Source organism: Phacochoerus africanus, chromosome 2 (genome assembly GCF_016906955.1).
Source record: "Phacochoerus africanus isolate WHEZ1 chromosome 2, ROS_Pafr_v1, whole genome shotgun sequence".
NCBI classification, from domain to species: Eukaryota; Metazoa; Chordata; class Mammalia; order Artiodactyla; family Suidae; genus Phacochoerus; species Phacochoerus africanus.
In genome coordinates, this window is record NC_062545.1 from 248,590,532 (window position 1) to 248,609,971 (window position 19,440).

General features: G+C 40.6%; 1 protein-coding gene across 3 annotated transcripts in view; it reads left to right on the forward strand.

Annotated features, from left to right (window-relative positions):
- Positions 1-19,440, forward strand: part of SLC44A1 (solute carrier family 44 member 1) — a 210,861-nt gene that overhangs the window by 62,580 nt on the left and 128,841 nt on the right. For all 3 annotated transcript variants that reach the window (XM_047768087.1, XM_047768089.1, XM_047768088.1), the window contains exon 3: positions 8,600-8,742. In XM_047768087.1, coding sequence (XP_047624043.1) covers positions 8,600-8,742 — 143 coding nt within the window. The remainder of the gene's footprint in view (positions 1-8,599; positions 8,743-19,440) is intronic.

The window sequence follows — 19,440 nt, forward strand, 5'->3', positions numbered from 1 at the left end:
CTCAGGGAGTTCCCGTCGTGGCTCAGTGGTTAATGAATCCGACTAGGAACTATGAGGTTGAGGGTTCGATCCCTGGCCTTGCTCAGTGGGTTAAAGATCCAGCATTGCCGTGAGCTGTGGTGTAGGTTGCAGTTGTGGCTCGGATCCTGTATTGCTGTGGCTCTGGTATAGGGTAGTGGCTACAGCACCCATTAGACCCCTAGCCTGGGGATTTCCATATGCCATGGGTGCGGCCCTAGAAAAGGCAAAAAGACAAAAAAATAAAATAAAATAAACTAAAAATGCTCATTCCTGTGTCCCACCTCAGTGAATCTGATTTAATCGCTGTGTTCTGATGTTGAGCTCTGGCTGGGACCCACTGTTGTAGGCACTGATAAAGTACTCAAGAGTTTTAAGCCAGAAACGATTTGACTAGACTTAGAAAGATGGCCCTGGTAGCCAGTGTTGATGTAAAGCTTTGTAAAAGAGGGAGAGATTTCAGGCCACCACTTCGGAGGTTGATGTCATAGTTCAATGAGTCCAGATAAGAGGCAGAAAATCTGAAATAAGGTAGTAGTAAAGCAGAGCAGGAGAGAGATTGAAAAAATGGGATCAATAATATTTGGTGTCAGAGTTCCCGTCATGGCTCAGTGGTTAAGGAATCCGACTAGGAACCATGAGGTTGCAGGTTCGATCCCTGGCCTTGCTCAGTGGGTTAAGGATCTGGCGTTGCTGTGAGCTGTGGTGTAGGTTGCACATGCAGCTCAGATCCTGCATTGCTGTGGCTCTGGTGTAGGCCGGTGGCTACAGCTCTGATTCCACCCCTAGCCTGGGAACCTCCATATGCCTCAGGAGCGGCCCAAGAAATGGCAAAAATACAAAAAAAAAAAAAGGTGTCATCAGTGTTACAAGCAAGTGGGAAACAGATTCAGATTGACTAAGAGATTCGCTCTCTCCTTTTTTTTTTTTTTTGCTTTTTAGGGCCACGTGTGTGTGGTATATGGAAATTCCCAGGGTAGGGGTGGAATCGAAGCGGTAGCTTCCAGCCTACACCATAGCCACAGCAACGCCAGGTCTGCAACATACACCAGAGCTCTTGGCAATGCCGGATCCTTAACCCACTAAGCGAGGCCAGGGATTGAACCTGCATCCTCACAGTTACTAGTTGGGTTCCTCATCACTGAGCTACAATGGGAACCCTGACCAAGAGATTCCTGTGTTGTGGGCTCAGGGTTAGTTTTCTCAGCTCAGTTCTTTCTTTCTTTTCTTTTTTTTTTTTTTTTGGTTTTTAGGGCCGTACCCAAGGCATATAGAGGTTCGTAGGCTAGGGGTCAAATCTGAGCTGTAGTTGCCAGCCTATGCCTCAGCCACAGCAACTCAGGGTCTGAGCTGTGTCTGCGGCCTACACTACAGCTCACAGCAATGCCAGATCCTTAACCTACTGAGCAAGGCCAGGGATCGAACCTGCAACCTCATGGTTCCTAGTTGGATTCGTTTCCATTGCACCACAATGGGAACTCCTCAGCTCAGTTCTTAACTCCAGCTCCTTGTAGGTTCCAGACCACAGTTTTTGTGCATGTGAAGGAACAAGAGGGGAATGGATGAACATATACTACTTTGTTAGTAACCAGGCAGTCATTTGATTATGCCCAGTAAAGAATTCTCTGGGGGAAAAAGAAGTTTAAAAAAAAAAAAAAAAAGAAAGAAATCCTTGGTAAATATGACTAATGAAGATTGGGCCACATGGGTTCATGGGTTCAAGGTTCTTCCCATCTTGATAATTCTGGCTTCATTCTGTTCCAAGGATAGGTATATGTGAAAAGAGAAGAGAAAAGAGATCCACTTGGACCAAGTCTGCCTAGATCATCTTACCACAAAAGTCAGGAGGAAGAGGGGGCTGGATGGTTCTAACATACTGTGGAAAATACAACTTATCCCTTGCTATAGCCTAGAGACTGTTCTCTGCCACTGACACAGATTTAATTTTCACAGATGCTCAATGATTAGATACTATTGATATCATTATTCTCTTTAACAGGTGAAGAAACAGAGGCACAGAGATACAGTAAATAACTTGTCTAAGATTACACAGTGGCAGCGTTGAACCCAGGAGAGAAGAGGAAGAAGGCAAGGCCTCAAGAGATAGTCCCTTCTTGTTGCCTGAAATTGGGAAGAACAGAAGTTATTGTTGAGATTAAGGGACCTATAGGACACAGTCAGCTCACATGCCAGTAAAATGTGGTCTAATCAATATTTCAGACTCTGAACAAAGAGTTTAGCATTGCTGCTTCCTCTAGTACAGAGTTAGGAAGCTGGAGCCTTCTCACTCCATATCTTAGATGTGCAGTCTACTTGGTAATGGTGCAGCTGGATGGAGGTAGGGTGTATGTGGGAAGGGGAAGTGGTTTGGGGAAATGTAGAAGGAGATGAGTTTTGGACACATGGAGTGTGTAGACAGGGATAAGCAGCTGGAAGTACAGAGGTGAGAATTTGGAGAATGATCTGGACTAGAACTGGATTTAGGAGACACTATTGCATAGGTTGTCCCTTCAGACTGCTTTCAAGGACCTTTTTTATTTTACAGCCTTAGTCTAGTTCTCAGAGCGTAGTGTTTCTACCTCATTAACTATTGTGGAGCATGCAGCACAAAGTGAAAGACTCAAAGACTCTCTGCAGTCTTTAGTCACCTGTCTGATGGGCTGTGCTTTTGGCAGGATCACAGAATAGGAAGAACAGCACGAACAGCATGCCAGAAATGACCAAATGACTACCTACTTGCTGTCAAGTCCTTTGGTTCTTCTTTTTTCATTCAGTGTGGGAAAATATACATAACTTAAAATTTACTCTTGTAACTATTTTTAAATGTACCATTCAGTTAAATCCATTTGTTCATTTTTTCATTTTTTAAAGTTTTATTGGGAGTTCCCATTGTGGCTCTGCGGTAAGAAACCCGACTAGAATCCGTGAGGATGCAGGTCCCATCCCTTGCCGCCTCATTCAGTGGGTTAAGGATCTGGCATTGCCGTGAGCTGTGGTGTAGGTCTCAGATGGGGCTTGGATCCCATCTTGCTGTGCCTGTGGTATAGGACAGCAGCTACAGCTTGGATTCAACCCCTAGCCTGGGAACTTTCATATGCCACAGATGCAGCCCTAAAAAGACCCCCCCCCCCAAAAAAAAACAGTGTTATTGAAGTATAGTTGATTTACAATGTTGTGATAATTGTTGTATAGCAAAGTTACTCAGTTTCGCATGTACACACATTCTTCCTTTTTCAGATTATTTTCCCATATAGACCATCACAGAATATTGGGTGGCATTCCCTGTGTAAATCAACTTTTTTATTTTCCATTTTATGGCCATGGGATTGAATCCAAGCCACAACTGCAGAAACATTAGATTCTTTAACCCACTGCACCGGGCCCAGGATTGAACCCACACCTCCACTGCAGTCAGATTCTTAACCCACTATGCCACAGCAGGAACTCCAAATCCATTTGTTTTTAATCTACTCTTTTGTCTTTTTTTTTTCTTTCCCATGCAGTCACTGTAGTGGATCAAATGGGCCTATACTTCTCCCTGAAAGTATATCTTAAAAAAATGTACTTTGTATCTACCTTCCCTTAGAATCATAACATTTCGGAGGAGGAAAGGGCTTTTGAGATTAATCTGGTCCACTCCCAGGGACGGGTAAGGAAACAGGCTCAGAGAATTTAAAGTGATTTGCCCAGGATCATAAGGAGTATTTGTGGCAGAGCTAGGTTCAGTTCTCAGTATGCATTCCTTGCCTGTGTTTTCTTTTTCATTGCTTGAGCTGAAATGACACTGTGCTTCTCTGATTTTGCCCTCATGCCCCATTATTATTTTTTTCTCCTTTTGAGAACATTTCAGTCCTTTCAGGGTGAACTTTATGTGTTATAGCCCTTTGTACCTGCTGTGGCATCTTGGGTTTTTATGTGCTTAATATAATGCTTATTGAGTGGATATTTCCTAGACTTCTTTTTTTTTTCTTTCCTCTGTTCTTTCTTTGAATAGTGTATCCTATTAAACTTGAAAGAAATTAGAAATTTGGCCAATTGGCAAAACTTTTATTTTTGAAATTTGTTTGCATAAGTATTAGTTCTTCATCAGGCATTCTAGTCCCACCCTGTCTTCTGGGTCTTAATAGCCTCCTTGTCTCAGGGTTCTCAGAAGAGGAACAGAGGCCAAGTATTACTCTAAGGTTTGACAAATTAGTAATTAGCAGACTGACTCCAAGTGTTAATTGAGATAAGGGAGGTAGTCTTTGAGGTGAAAGTCTTTTTTGTTTTTAGGGCTGCACCCTGAGTCATATGGAAGTTCCCAGGCTAGGGGTTGAATGGGAGTTACAGCTGCCAGCCTAAGCCACAGCCACAACAACTTGGGGTCTGAGCTGTGTCTGCGACCTACACGCCACATGGCAATGCCAGATCCTTAACCCACTGAGCAAGGCCAGGGACCAAACCCGCATCTTCATGGATGCTAGTCAGGTTCGTTAACCACTAAGCTGTGAAGGGAGCTCTGAGGAGAAAGTCTTAAAGATAGGTCTAGGAGAGGGCTGTAAGCCTAAGTCTTCCCCCTCCCCTCATATATATATATGATATATATATTATAAATATATAAATATATATAATTTTTTAATATAAATATATATATATATATTTTTTTGTCTTTTTAGGGCCACACCCAAGGCACATGGAGGTTCCAAGGCTAGGGGTCGAATCGGAGCTATAGCCACTGGCCTATGCCACAGCCACACCAATGCTGGATCCCAGCTGTGTCCGAGACCTACACCACAGCTCGTGGCAACGCTAGATCCTTAACCCACTGAGCAAGGCCAGGAATTGAACCTGTGACCTCATGGATACTGGTCAGATTCATTTCTGCTGAGCCACAATGGGAACTCCCTCCCCTCATATTTTTAGCTGGAAATATGTTGCCATATCCTTACTCCAACCCCATGCCATATGAATGTTCTGTTGACTTTTTTTTTTTTTCTTTAAAGCGAACCTAAGGCCTTTGGCCTTGCTCACTTGCACAGTAAAGGCTTCATGTGTGAGATTCAGCCAGGCTTATGAAATAAAATGTGTCCCTTTTCTTCACTAAGAGTGAGTGAAATTAAGCCAAAGCTCTTGCTTAAGTTGAACTAAACCTTGTGATGTGAAGGCGAAATAAGCACAGTTCATTAATTAGCAAATTGTCTTCCTCCCATGTAGGCAATACGCATTTATTAGTTGCCAGATCTTGCCTTTGATCCACCATCCTTGTATCTTTTTATCTGATTTGAGTCACCTCCTGTTTGTGATTAGATTTGTTGGTTCTTTCTCTCTCAGAGGCTCTCTCTCTTAAAATAGAGTTCTGAAACCACTTCAATAGCTCAGTGATTTCAAGATTTTAGCCACGATTCTCTTCCTTACTAATAGGCTTACTTTCTCTCTTGTGATTACTCCCTGCTATAGGTGTATAAAAGCTTTCCTCACCCCCGTTATCATTTGTTTCATTAATGTGATTTCCTTCTGTTGAGTACTCCTCTACCAGCTGCCTTGTGGAACCATTAAAGTTTTGAGTGCATTCTGTAAAATTTCTCTCTAATTTCATGTACCATGTTTTTTTCTCATATGAAACTGACCTCCTGCCTTTGGATTTCACTTAAAAAAAAAAAAAAAAAGAGATTGTCTTTTAAATCATATTTGGCCTAGTTCTCTTTTGTCACTAGTTATACCATGTGGGAAATCCCTGAGATAACAGTCATGGTTTCCTCCTATCTTATTAGCTTACTGTTCTCCTTTCTTTCTCCCTTGCAGCTTCTCACCCTCTCTGCTCTAATGCTTTGGGAAATTACTAAGATGTTTAAATGGCCTATGTGAAAATATGTCAGTGTCCTTTTACCATATATATGTAACATTTGTAATTTATACCCTCCAGAGGGCTTTGAGGTGGCTTATGATTAAACACACACGCACACATGCGCATGCACACACACATAAAAACCACATGTCCAACAGTCCTGTTAAAAATAGTCATAAAGGGAAATCAGAAACCATTTAAAGGAATATGTAACACAAAGTAGTTATCAACCATAAGAAAATTTCTATAAAAAGTGAAAGAAGAACATAACCTTTTAACTATGCAAGGGCTTTGCTATTTTAGACTAGTAGTGAAAGAAGATTATAATTGTGGTCTGAATGTTCTATGTAGTAACAAGATTACTGACAATATTTCTCACTCGCCCCCCCCCCCCGAAATTTTTGTTCTAAAATAGAGAACCAAAGGGGTTTTGGGTCAGTCCCCAATCGCTGCTGTCAGTCTATTTAGTCTGACTAGCTCATTCAAGTTTACCACTAAGCAGCCACACTATATCGATCACCTGCCTTGTACCTGACCTGCTAGAAGTTAGAGATGCATTATCTCATTGAGTCCTCATCATTAGGCTGTGAGATAGTTGATATTACTTTGTATCATGGATGAGGAGGAAACAGTCTAAGTAGGTAAAAGGATCAAAGTTATACAGGTACTAAGTGGTAGGTATTTTTTCTCATATCTTAATGTTTGCTTGAGGTTCTGAGATGGGACTGATGGCCCTGTAGTCTCCTTGGAGGAGTGAGGAGAGAAGAGAGAGAGAAACCAGGATGAAGGTGAATGAGTAAATATTCACTAGCCTTTGCCTCACCCTAGTGCTAGCAATTAGCTGTGCTCTGAGGCAGAAGGGTACTAACGTTTATTGAGACAGACACTTTACATGTATTATCTCATGTAATTCTCACAGCAGCCTTTGTGGTAAGTGGTTTTAGCCCCAACTTTGTAGATGGGTAAAGTGAGGCATGGAGAATTAAGCAAGTCTGTCCAAGGTCGCAGGAGTAGAAAATGACTCACCAGGATTCCAGTGATCAGTGCAGGTGTATCTGAACCCAAAGCCTGTGGTCTTTCCCTTACAACATGTCCTCATTTCTAGCAACCACAACAGCCAGCATTTACTGAGCTCTTACTACGTGCCAGACAGGATTCTCATCTCTTTACTAGATTATTTTTAAAAATCCTTACAGCAACCTGAAGAGCTACATTCATTATCTCCATTTTACAGGTGAGTAAATTGAGGCACAGAGAGTTAAGTAACTTGGCAAGGATCCAAGAGTGAGAGCATTGCAAATCAGGTGTAGTCTTTATTCCGAGTCCACATTCTTACAAAGTGTAGTTTCAAGAGGCTTCTGTGAGTAGACCCAGGCTCTCTACTCTTATCCCTTCATTTTCCCTACCTGCGTGATAAACAGAAGAGTTATTTAGAAAAAAGAGTTTGTTTGCCTTTTTAGGAAGATTTAGGGGGAGAGCCTTTTCTTTGAGGCATTGCATATGAGTATTTACCACTGTAGACCTGAGCTCTAGCAGGACTGCTTAGATAAGTACTACTCATGATACTTGGCTCTGAGGAGTTAAACAGTGATAATCTGTCTTCATTCATCACTTTAATGAAAAGATAACAGAACCTTAGCCTCTTAATGACCAAGTTCCAAGAATATTTCTTAACTCCAGTCTTTTCTTTCAATTCAGTTTATTAGTAGTGATTCACCTTACTTCCTGTTCTTATGCTCAGTAACCTGCAGTTGAGTATAGGGTTGTTTTTTTTTTAATTTATTAAAGTATAGTTGATGTACAATGTTAATTTCTACTGTATAGCTCAGTGATTCAAATATATATATATATATATATATATATACACACATTCTTTTTCATGTTCTTTTCCATTGTGGTTTATCACAGGATATTGAATATAGTTCCTTATGATATATAGTAGTGTAGGGTTTTACTGCTTTGTTTTGGTCAGTGCATCCTTGATTTAGCAAGCACAGTGTGGTTCTGAGGCAAGGACCATTTGCCTTTGGCCCTGTGGTGAACCATATTCCCATGAAACAAAGTGACCTTTGTGGTACATAGACCCAGTGCCTCACTGTCCTCAAGTCTCCAATATTAAGAGTGTGGTGGTGTTTCATGGTATATAATTCTTTGGCTTGTATACATCTTTATTGCAGGAAGGAAACAGAAGTGTTTTGTGTACTGAAGTGATAATAATTCAAAACCCACATACCTTTTGTTCTTTGAATTTTTTTCTTTCATCTGTTGCTGTTGTTCATTTAACAGCACTCCTTTACAACAAATGCAATTAAAGAATGAAGAAATCTGGGTTTGAGTCTATGCTCTGATCTTTACTAGTGTCTGTGGCCTTGGGATACTTACCCTCTCTGGGCCTCAGTTTCCCCATCATGAGGATTAGAGATAATTTTGATAAGCATCTGCTACAGATCCTGGCACAGAACAGATGTTTGAAACAGAGAAGCTCTACGATTATTATAAAATGTAAAGACAATCTTATGACGTAAAAGGTTGAGATTTGTTTTGTTATTGTAGTAAATCGTGTTTCCCTGTGGACTTCTTTGTACAGCTTATGTGAAATCCCAGGAAAACAGTGGAATAGTGTTTGCAATAAGGAAAGATAGCTCTTTGTTCCCTTCAGTGGACAAAAGAAGCTCATTATATCGTATCAAGTAGTGACTGTTGCTATTGAAATGATTTATTTGTATGTTTTTTTTTTTCTGTTTTTTTCCCCCCTAGGGATTTATTTGTGGCTTTTCAGTAGCAACAGGTGCAGCTGCAAGACTAGTGTCAGGATACGACAGCTATGGAAATATCTGTGGGCAGAAAAATGCAAAGTTGGAAGCAATACCAAACAGTGGCATGGACCACACCCATCGGAAGTGAGTAGACTGTGGCTGAATGGTGAACACTATGGAAACGTTGATGGGGGGAGGGGGCATCCTGCTTTTATAACTGTTATAAGGATAATATCTTACTGAATTTTGGTTCTGTATGCCTCCCATTGGTGTTTTTACTTATTTATTTTTTAACTGTCCACTTGAATCATTTCCGGTTTTGGTCCAGAAATACAATTTCCAGGAAGCAAAATTAGGTGCATGTTAAAATGGCCTACTTTGAGGTTTTAATGAGTAAATACATTATCTGAGCGAATTACTCTTGTACTCTCTTTTGACTTTAGGCTGTACACTTAAGTTTCAACACAGAAAATAACAGTGTTTTTCTTCCTAAGATTGTACTTGATGAAAGACAGAGGGATGATAATGGATTTTGATACATTAAAGTTATAATGAAACATTTGTGGTGCATCACTTATAAGTACACATCAATTTCCAATTTCATAAAAGATGTATTTTCTTTGTCAGACTTTAAAGTCTTTTGGGTTCAGTTTTTGGGTTCTCAAGGTTCAGCTTTTGGATTTCATGAAATTTTTAATCACATCTTTTCTTCAACAGAGCTATTATTTCATTTTTAATGTTTATGGGGAAAATATATTTTATCAAATATATTTTATGTATAATGTCAATGTATTTGTTCAAATTGTATATTTATACCCATCAAGCTTTATTAAACAGGTCTAATAAATAAAGACAGGTCTTTAGAATTAATTCAGCTGATTTTAAGGCAACAGGTTAATTAATTCCATGAATGAACTTTATAGGAAAAGGCTAAAGCAGATGAAAGCATTTTTAGACTGTAGTTCTATTATATTTTGTAGAATGTAATAATTATATTTATTGGTAGGTAAATCTGCTGGTTAGATGTGGGCCCCTACTGGAAAGAAGATTAATTTAATAAATTTAAAATCTTGAAAAAAAATCCAAATAGTTCATCATATCTTAGAGATATTCTTCCATTTAATGGAGTAATGCAGTTCAGATAAATAAAAATTTAAATCATGCTAATGAATAATTGTATTGCATGCCATAGTCAGCAAGTATTATGATAGCAGCCTGTTGGATGGGAGTAGCAGAGGCTTAGAGAGATTGAAATGACTTCTCCAAAAGTCCAGCAGAGACCATGCATGAGCTTTTCTCTTAATAGGTACCTGCATATCTTATTTATTTATTTATTTATTTTTGTCTTTTTTTGCTATTTCTTGGGCTGCTCCCGCGGCATATGGAGGTTCCCAGGCTAGGGGTCGAATCGGAGTTGTAGCCACCAGCCTACGCCAGAGCCACAGCAACGCAGGATCCGAGCTGCGTCTGCAGCCTACACCACAGCTCACGGCAATGCCGGATCGTTAACCCACTGAGCAAGGGCAGGGACCGAACCCGCAACCTCATGGTTCCTAGTCGGATTCGTTAACCACTGCGCCATGACGGGAACTCTCGGTACCTGCATATCTTAACAGGAGATATGAAACTGGACTCTCAGAGAGTAATTTGGAGGATTGCTTCGTCTGTCCTTTTTTTTTTTTTTTTTGTCTTTTTGCTATTTCTTTGGGCTGCTCCCGCTGCATATGGAGGTTCCCAGGCTAGGGGTCGAATCAGAGCTATAGCCACCAGCCTACGCCAGAGCCACAGCAACGCAGGATCCGAGCCGCGTCTGCAACCTACAACACAGCTCACGGCAACGCCGGATCGTTAACCCACTGAGCAAGGGCAGGGACCTAACCCGCAACCTCATGGTTCCTAGTCGTATTCATTAACCACTGCGCCACGACGGGAACTCCCGTCTGTCCTTTTTGATTGCTTCTTGAAATCAACACCAATTTTAGGCTTTGTGTTATTTGTTGTAGTAAATCTACCCATGAATTTTTTTAACTTATTTGTAAATAATCTTAGATTCACAGTAGCTGCAAAAATAGTAGCCTTCCACATACTTTTTTTCTTTTGGATGTAGCATTAAATATTTTGGAACTCTTTCAAGCTGTTGACATGTGCCAAGGATAAAATATTGCCATGTAGAAAACCGAGGAGACAGGAGGAAGAGGGCTTTCCTCCCTGAGGTCTCCTGCTCACATGAGGCCATGATCATTTTTATGGCTCCCTTTTTAACTTGCTGTAACTTGCTAATAACTCCAAGCGTATTCTTACTGTAAGGTTTGCGTAAATGTCACTTCATACTTAACCTTATGGAGGTTCATTTGGTCAATTTTTAATTTCACATCCTTGGATTATTCCATGTACATTTTGGCCTCTTGCAAAGAGAGCCTGCTTCTTATTCCAAAGAAGTGGTTCCTTCTCCCTGAATGCTTAGCATAGTTGGGACATGTTATGGATAGCTGTAGGGTATTGTCCCAGGTATCACTCTGCCTTAACTCATGTATACATATTTGACATTTATTTTTGGTCTCTACTACTTTTACTTTGCAAATGAGCCTTTTAATGGTGACCCATATACATGTTTCTGTCTGTAAATGATAATTTTTTAAAAATGAATGGCCCATACATTTCTCAGGTAAGTCTATACTATTTTAATTTGAAGGGAGATAGAACGTCTTTGTTATCTTTACTCCATCCTCTTCTTTTTCCTGCCAAAGGCATTGGTTTCCTACTTTTCCACATATGATTATGGATATCATGCCCTTCCATTCCTATGGCATTTTTTTATACCTGTTTTGTCTGTTATTAGGTAAACCTGACCTTAGTCATTTTATCTCGTCCTTTACCCTTAGCCCCTAGTACCTGATACTTACTAGGACCTCCATATGTAGTTGGTGAATAAGTTAATGAAAGAATCCTGTAAAATCTTGAATACAACTCTCTCTTGCCTTCACAATAATTATTTCCTTTATCAGAAAAAAAAAAAATCCTCCTATTCTTCACTTGGCTAAATTCTATTCATTCTTCAGCTCTCAGTATAAATGTTACTTCCCAGAAAGGTCTTTTTTAAGCTTATAATTTGTCTCATGTGTCCCGTAATTATACATTGATTTTGTGATTATTTGTTAAATGATTGTCTCTTTTAAGTTCCTTGAAAGCAGAGGTGAGGTCTGTTTGGTTCACTGCCATATCCTCAGTACCTAGAACATAGTAGGTACTCAATTAAATGTTTGTTGATACATAAATTTATGTTTTTGAATATGTTCTCAGAATGAATTTCTGAGCCTGAGAATATGCATATTTCAAGATTATTAAGGCATATCACTGCCTGGCTTTCCATAAAGGCAATTCCATTTACATTCCTACCAACTGTGTTTGAGATTGCTTTCTCTTTGCTAGTATTATGAGTAATTTGATCGACCACAAAATGGTGTTCTATAGTCTTAATTTGTTTGCCTTTGTTTATTCCAGAGTGTGAACCTTCTGCCATCCCCTCCTGCCTACATAGGTTTGTTGGCCTCTTGTGAAGATTGTTGTGCCAGCATATCTATTCTTGGTCTTCTTATCTCTAATCTTCTCCGTCCTTTATACCATGACAGGGTTAAATTCTTGAAAACACTTTTTACTGTCATTTGCCTGTCAAGAGCCTTTTTGTGTGTGTTGTTGCCTATAGGATCAAAGAGAGGCCCACACAGCCCCACCATGACCTAGACCCATTGTACCTCTTCAGTCTCCCCTCACTGTTTCTCAGTGTGGTAGTACTATTGTCTGTGATAGTCAGTGGATCCTACCTCTGTGCTGTCTCTCTAACTCTCTGCAATCTGAATTCTTAGAAGACTTAATGTGGGTTTCAAGGAATATTTCAAAATTAACTTTATCCCAGAACCTTATACTTGAATTTCTCTTGCCTTTAAGTGGTGCTCTAATTATATTGTGTTTCTCATCCGCTTGTATTCCTGATCAGTTGCTAGGTAACAATATTTCCATAAACTTAGTGGCTCAAAACAGGAGGTGTTTATTATCTCAGTTCAGTCTGCAGGTGACTTAGTTTGGACTCTTGCTTCAGAGTCTCTCATGAGGCTGCAGTCAAGGTGTTAGAGCTGGGGTGCTACTGGGAAAGTCCCACTTCTAAGCTCAAGTGGTTATTAGCGGCACATAGTCCTTGAGGATTGTTGGGCCAAGATCCTTAGCTCTTTACTGGTTCTTAGCCAGAGGCCATCCTCAGTGCATGTTATGTGGGCCTCTCTATATGGTGGCTTACTTCAAAGCCAACAGGGAGGGTGTCAATACAGAATCTGCTAGCATGATGGAAGTTAGAATCTTATGCAGTATGGCTATGGAAGTGCTATCCCCTCACCTTTGCCGCATTCTAATGGTTAAAAGCGAGTCGTGGGTCCCACCCAAACTTAAGGGGAAGGGTCTCAATTATAGGAGGTAGGGATAATTGGGGCATCTTAGAGTCTGAATGCCACATTGCTCAATTCTTACCTCCCTGGAGCACCATGTTTTTATAACTCCCATATTTCAGCACCCAAGGGTTACTTTGTAAGGGCCTAATGAATTGCAATAAAATAAGGAGGTAGGTCAGGAGAGACATGGGAAGAGGAATCCTTTCACTTATTCTCACCAGAAAATTTAAGATACCAAGATGACTATAAGAATTCTATCAGTAGGAGTCCCCATTGTGGCTCAGCAGGTTAAGAACCCGACATAATGTCTGTGAGGATGTGGGTTTGATCCCTGGCCTTTCTTAGTGTGTTAAGGATCCAGTGTTGCCACAAGCTGTGGCGTAGGTCGCTGCAGCTCAAATCCAGCATTGCCTTGGCTGTGGTGTGGGCCTACAGCTGCAGCTTTAATTCGACCCCTAGCCTGGGAACTGCCATATACCACAGCTGCAGCCCTGAAAAGAAAAAAAATAAAGTGAAAATAAGAATTGTATTGGTAGCAAATAATAGGCTGTGTTTTATTTCTTTTATCATTCTAATTATAGTGTGTTTTTTTCCAAATAATTTTTTGACCTGATAATATATTACCTGCAGTAATAAAGATGTATAGGAACATGGCAGCCAATATTTTATAAGATACCAGAAGGCTCCAACCTCAGACGGACTGTGTTGCCAAAGTGGATTTTTAAGTCAGTTGCTTGAGATGCGTAAAACTTTTCCACTTAGATCCAGGGCTATGAATAAGGGTCTAAGGCTGGGTCAACCTAGGAAAGCTCATTTATCTTAGAACCATACAATGCCAGAGATGAAAGGGATCTTTAAGATTATCTAGTATGTAACCTCCTTAAAGCATCGCTTCACCTATTTGCGAGTGCCACCTGAAGCCCAGAGAAGAGAGTGACTTGTATTTATAGCTGAGCCATGGTGTAATGGTACTATAGAACATGGGAGTGTTGTATAGCCCGTTTTTTTTGGTGGTGAGGAGTAAGATGGTAATAATATATTTTGAACTCTGATTGGCAATTCCAAAAACATCTCTCTTCTGCCACATTCTAGATTGCCTGTCATTTTCAAAACCATAGCTTTATGGTTTATGGTTAGAGTATATGTGCCAATTTTTAGACAGAGAATCATTATTATTATAGAAATCGTTCCCAGAAAGGAAGCTCCCTCTTCCATATCAATTTGGATAAAGCAGAGAGGCTTCTAATTCTAAGATACTGGAATTAGTGTATATGAGGTCTATATGGGGCCAAAGCATCTAGCTCTGTTGCCCCCTGGTGAGATGATTGGAGGAGGGGGGAGGTACTGTGTTTCTAACATGGATAGTCCTTTTTCCTGAGTGCCTGGGATGAGAGGGGCTTGGGCAAGGTGGCAGTAGCTCTTAGTGTTACACAGGCTATTGTAAAGCCGGGTAAGGATATGTAGGGAACTGCTTTCAATCTTTTTGATATAAGTATTATTATTTTTATTATTATTTGTCTTTTTTAGGGCTGCACCCACGGCATATGGAGGTTCCCAGGCTAGGGGTCGAATCGGAGCTGCAGCTATCAGCCTACACCATAGCCACAGCAATGCGGGATCCGAGCTGCGTCTGCCACTTACACCACAGCTCACGGCAACGCCAGATCCTTAACCCACTGAGCAAGGGCAGGGATAGAATCTGTATCCTCATGGATACCTGTTGGGTTCATTAACCACTGAGCCACAAAGGGAACTCCATGATATAGGTATTATGTTATTAATAAAACTTTGTTCTCTATCCTGCAAACAGTCCTAACACACAGCTTAGGACTAACACACAATGCTCCACTTTCTTTGTTACTCTAAGAAATTTTCCTAGTGTATCTTACTTATCAGTATTGATTTTTTTCCACAGAGCTTCTAAAGGTGTATTTTTTGTGTGTGCAAATCTAACTTTATTCTTTATCTTTTTGTCTTTTCTCTAAGGAAGCCATTAAAGTCCCAATCACTGATAAAGGCTCTGTGGCTCTAAAATGCCTCTCAGATCTCACATAAATCAGTGCTAACGAGATGTACAGGAAGTAGAGGTGTGAGGAAGTTGATGGCTTGCACGTGTGAGTAAAATCTATAGGGGGCATTTTATTTGAGACCTTTTTCAATTACCTTCATAACCTTTAGCAAAATGTCTAGTGTGAGTTGTACTTCTTTTCTTTAACTGTCTCATCCCCCAAAAATCCAGAGCTTTGAATGTTGGTACTGAAAGGGCCTTGAGATCACTGAGCCCCTTCATTTTCCAGGTGAAAAATCTGGGGTCTAGGAAGGAGCAGTGACTTGACGAAGACAGTAATGTCAAGACTAGCCCTCCACCCTCCACGCTCAGTCTAGTGCCCTTTGCATTGTGTGCTACACTGTCTCTGGTAAGCTACACAGTAATTCCATTTCCCCAGCATTTTCACTTTTGGGGCCTCTCCCTCCCTGCATTTCAAGATGAAATAAACTTTTACTAGAACATGCAGAGAAGAAAGGTCAGGTTATATAAATCAATATGTTTATAACTAAAGAAACTTTGAGAGGAACCAAAGCACCTATACAATCTCTGAAGAATTTGCAGGTAGTCTTACCTATTTCTTTCTCTGTCAGATAGAGAATATGAATTTTAATGGTGAAATACATTATTCTCATTTCACATTTGGATACTTTTTACCATTTTATAGGTTTCGAATAGACATTGAAAAACAAAAACATGTAGCTTAAACTGACAATGTTACTCACTTAGACGATTGCTTAATATGCAATAGTTTTACTTTAAAGAAACTTTTTTTTTTTCCTACACTTTTAAGGGCTGCACCTTCTGCCTATGGAAGTTCCCAGGCTAGGGGCTGAATCAGAGCTGCAGCTGCTGGCCTATGCCACAGCCACAGCAACAAAGGATCTGAGCCACATCTGTGACCTACACCAAAACTCTCAACAACGCCAGATCCTTAACTCATTGAATGAGGCCAGGGATCACACCTGCATCCTCATGGATGCTAGTTGGGTTTGTAACCCGCTGAGCCGCAAAAGGATCTCCAAGAAACTCTATTTTTATAATCTCTACGTAGGTACAGAATACGACTTTAGTGGCCATTGATTACCTTCCCTAAGGCTGAGAATTCTGTAGGTTTAGGGTCTGTTCAGTCTACCCCATTATTGCTAATTAGCTTGTTTACGATTTCCCCCATTTTTGGTTACTTTCTTTCTTTTTATTTATTTATTTATTTTTTTGGCATGTGGAAGTTCCTGGGCCAGCGATAGAACCTGTGCTTCAGCAGCAACCCAGGCCACTCCAGTGACAGTGACAACCAATGCCTGATCCTTAACCCACAATTTTTTTCTTTTTATGACTGCACCTGTGGCATATGGAAGTTCCCAGGCTAGGGGTTGAATTGGAGCTATACACCGCTGGCCTGCACCACAGCCACAGCAGTGCGGGATCCGAGCCACGTCTGCGACCTACACCACAGCTCACGCAACACCAGATCCTTAACCTACTGAGCAAGGCCAGGGATCGAACCTGCGTCCTCATGGATGATAGATTCATTTCCGCTGAGCTATGACAGGAACTCTGACTTATTTATTATTTAGGGGACTGGTAGTGGTGTTATACCAACATTAAGAATGTATTCACTCTTTAAAGTACTCTTGAGCAGATTGCCAAGCTTTTTGGACCTATCCAATACTGTATAAGCATGTTTTTAGGAAGAACTTAAAAAAAGATTAGTTCTTAGGTAAACATACCTCTTTTGAAGACTTTTAAAGAGTTATCAAACCTTGTTGATTATACATACCTGTCTCTGAAAAAAAAATAAAGATTTAGAAAAGTAAAGTTAAAATTTCCTAGAATATTCACTTTGAGAATCCTTTTTTCAGCGCCGTATAAATAGTTCTCCATCTTTGTGTGACTAGAACATGTTTCTTTTCTGCCCAGTGACATTAATAAAATTACTACTTACTGATGATTATCCTTTACCATTCTTGAAAATTCTATTTATTATTTATTTAGTCCTCAGCAAACATTAATTGAAAATCTGCTGTGTGCTGGAAACCTGTATTAAGAATAACAAACTAGGAGACAATCTGAATGGCTGAAAAAAGAGGTGACTATGGAGACTATACGCTCTCCCTTTTTTTTGGGGGGGGGGGCTTTTTAGTGCCACACCTGAGGCATAGGGAGATTCCCAGGCTAGTGGTCAAATTGGAGCTGCCAGCCTACACCACAGCCACAGTAACGCAGGATCCGAGCCAAGTGTGCGAGCTACACCTCAACTCACAGCAATGCTGGATCCTTAACCCACTGAGCAAGGCCATGGATCGAACCTGAGTCCTCATGGATGCTAGTCAGATTCGTTAACCACTGAGTCACGATGGGAACTCCTGGAGACTATACTCTTGGGAAAAATAGGCACATTCTTTTATTTCATGGAAATGACTATCTAGTGGAGAAAACAGCTTAAAATCACCAAATGATCACAAATGTTATAAGGCTGTCAAAAGTATTATGAAAGGTGAAATATAAGGGTACCAGAGAGGTACCTCCTGTTATGCAGGACCTGGCCCACTCTGAGTACTATGGAATGATAAAATGATTGCATAGAATTATGTCCATTGATGTGGATTATCTATAGAACATTTTTAAGGAAAAAAATAGTTAAAAATCTATATTTAGTGTGTGATTTATATATACACATGTACCTAGAAAAGTATAGAATGACATCAAAATATTAACAGTATAGTTAACTATTGAATTATGGATCTTTTCAATTTTCTTTTATACTCATTTCTTTTTTTGTCTTAAGTTTTCCACACTTTATTATCTGGGCAATAAAAAAATTAGAGAGTAAAAAGAGGCATTCACTGTCTGTTGTTGAAGAGCTTGCATTCTAGTGAGGAAGACAAAATGCATAGATAAACTATTCCATTGCAGTGTGGGAAAATGTATATTGAAAGCTGGGTGACTCCAGTTTCCTGGGTTCCTAACTGCAGGCTGGTAGGCACAGGAAAATAAGGCAATTTGATGGTAGCACTGGAACCACCATGGTGTTCAGTTCTACTGCTTCTGTAACAAATTACCACAAACTAAGTGCCTTAAAAGAACAAGTTCTGTAAATCAGAAGTCTGTGCACAGCATGGCTCAGCTGGTTTCCTGCTCCGGGTGTCACAAGGCTGAAATCAAAATGTTGGCAGGGCTGTGTTCCTTACCAGGGACTCTGGGGAATGAATCTTTTTCTACGTTCATTCAGGCTTGTGGCAGAGTTCAGTTCCACATGGCTGTAGGACAAGGTTCCATTTCCTTGCTGGCTATCAGCCAGGGGTCATTTTCAGCTTCCAGAGGCAACCCATGTATTCTCTAGCCTATATTCTGTGGCTCATGGTCCCATTACTTCAACAACAGTGAGTCAGAACCTTCTTAGGCCTCAGTCTGTTTGACCTTCCCTTCTTGAGGGTTGCATTGTCCATGTGGGTTGAAGAATCTCTCAGCCAGTGATTGGGGGTTCAGGAACAGAATCATTTAAAGTCCAGATTTGGAGCCCCATTTAGGTGAGGGACCTGCATCCCAGCAGGGGAAAATCAAATCATGCAGCCCTGTGGAAGGAGGGAACGCATGGTGGTGATGAGGCCAGGGGGGTGGGGGCTGGAGGTGGGGGAAGCTGGGGGTGGATGGTCATGTGGGTTCTTGGGCCAAGAGGCACCTCCAAGAGGCCATCTGAAATGAGGGTGGGATTCCGATTAGAATGCCAAGCTTGGTTCTTTTTGGCTGAAGAACATCATCCGCAGGTTGGAGGGAGTTCTGCTGGACAGCCTAAATTAGCCTGGTAAAAGCTGGGTGCACACAGTAAGGCCCTCCCAGCTCTGTTCTGTGGAGCTGTACAGGCTTAGGAGAACAGAGGGAGTGCATTTATGCATTGTGCTGGTTTGAGTTTTGCAGTGACCAGAGTATTATTCAGAGCAGCCCAGTAGATTGTCTGCTCCTTCCCACACTTAGAGATAAGTTTGTACAAAGAGAGATACCCTGAGCCTTTGATGAGTTTGCCCTCCTGTCAAACACTCTCTGATTCTGACATTAACTTACCGCCTCTCTAGTTTGGCTCAACATGAAAAAGAGCAGCCTTGGTGAATACTTCACTAGAACTTGCACTTGTGGACTCATTTACAAGCATTTGGGAAGAGTAACATTCATGATACTCTCTGGAAACTTTTTGGTTTATTTATGCAGTTTTTCCTAATCTTTCATTTTTCTTTCATGGACTATGTTAGAAGTTGTAAAAATCACAGCTGAATTTTCTTTCAGAAGGCAAATTTACGGAGGCATCTTTGGAAAATATTTTTTGTCCTTTCATGACCACACCCTCTTTAGCCTGAATTT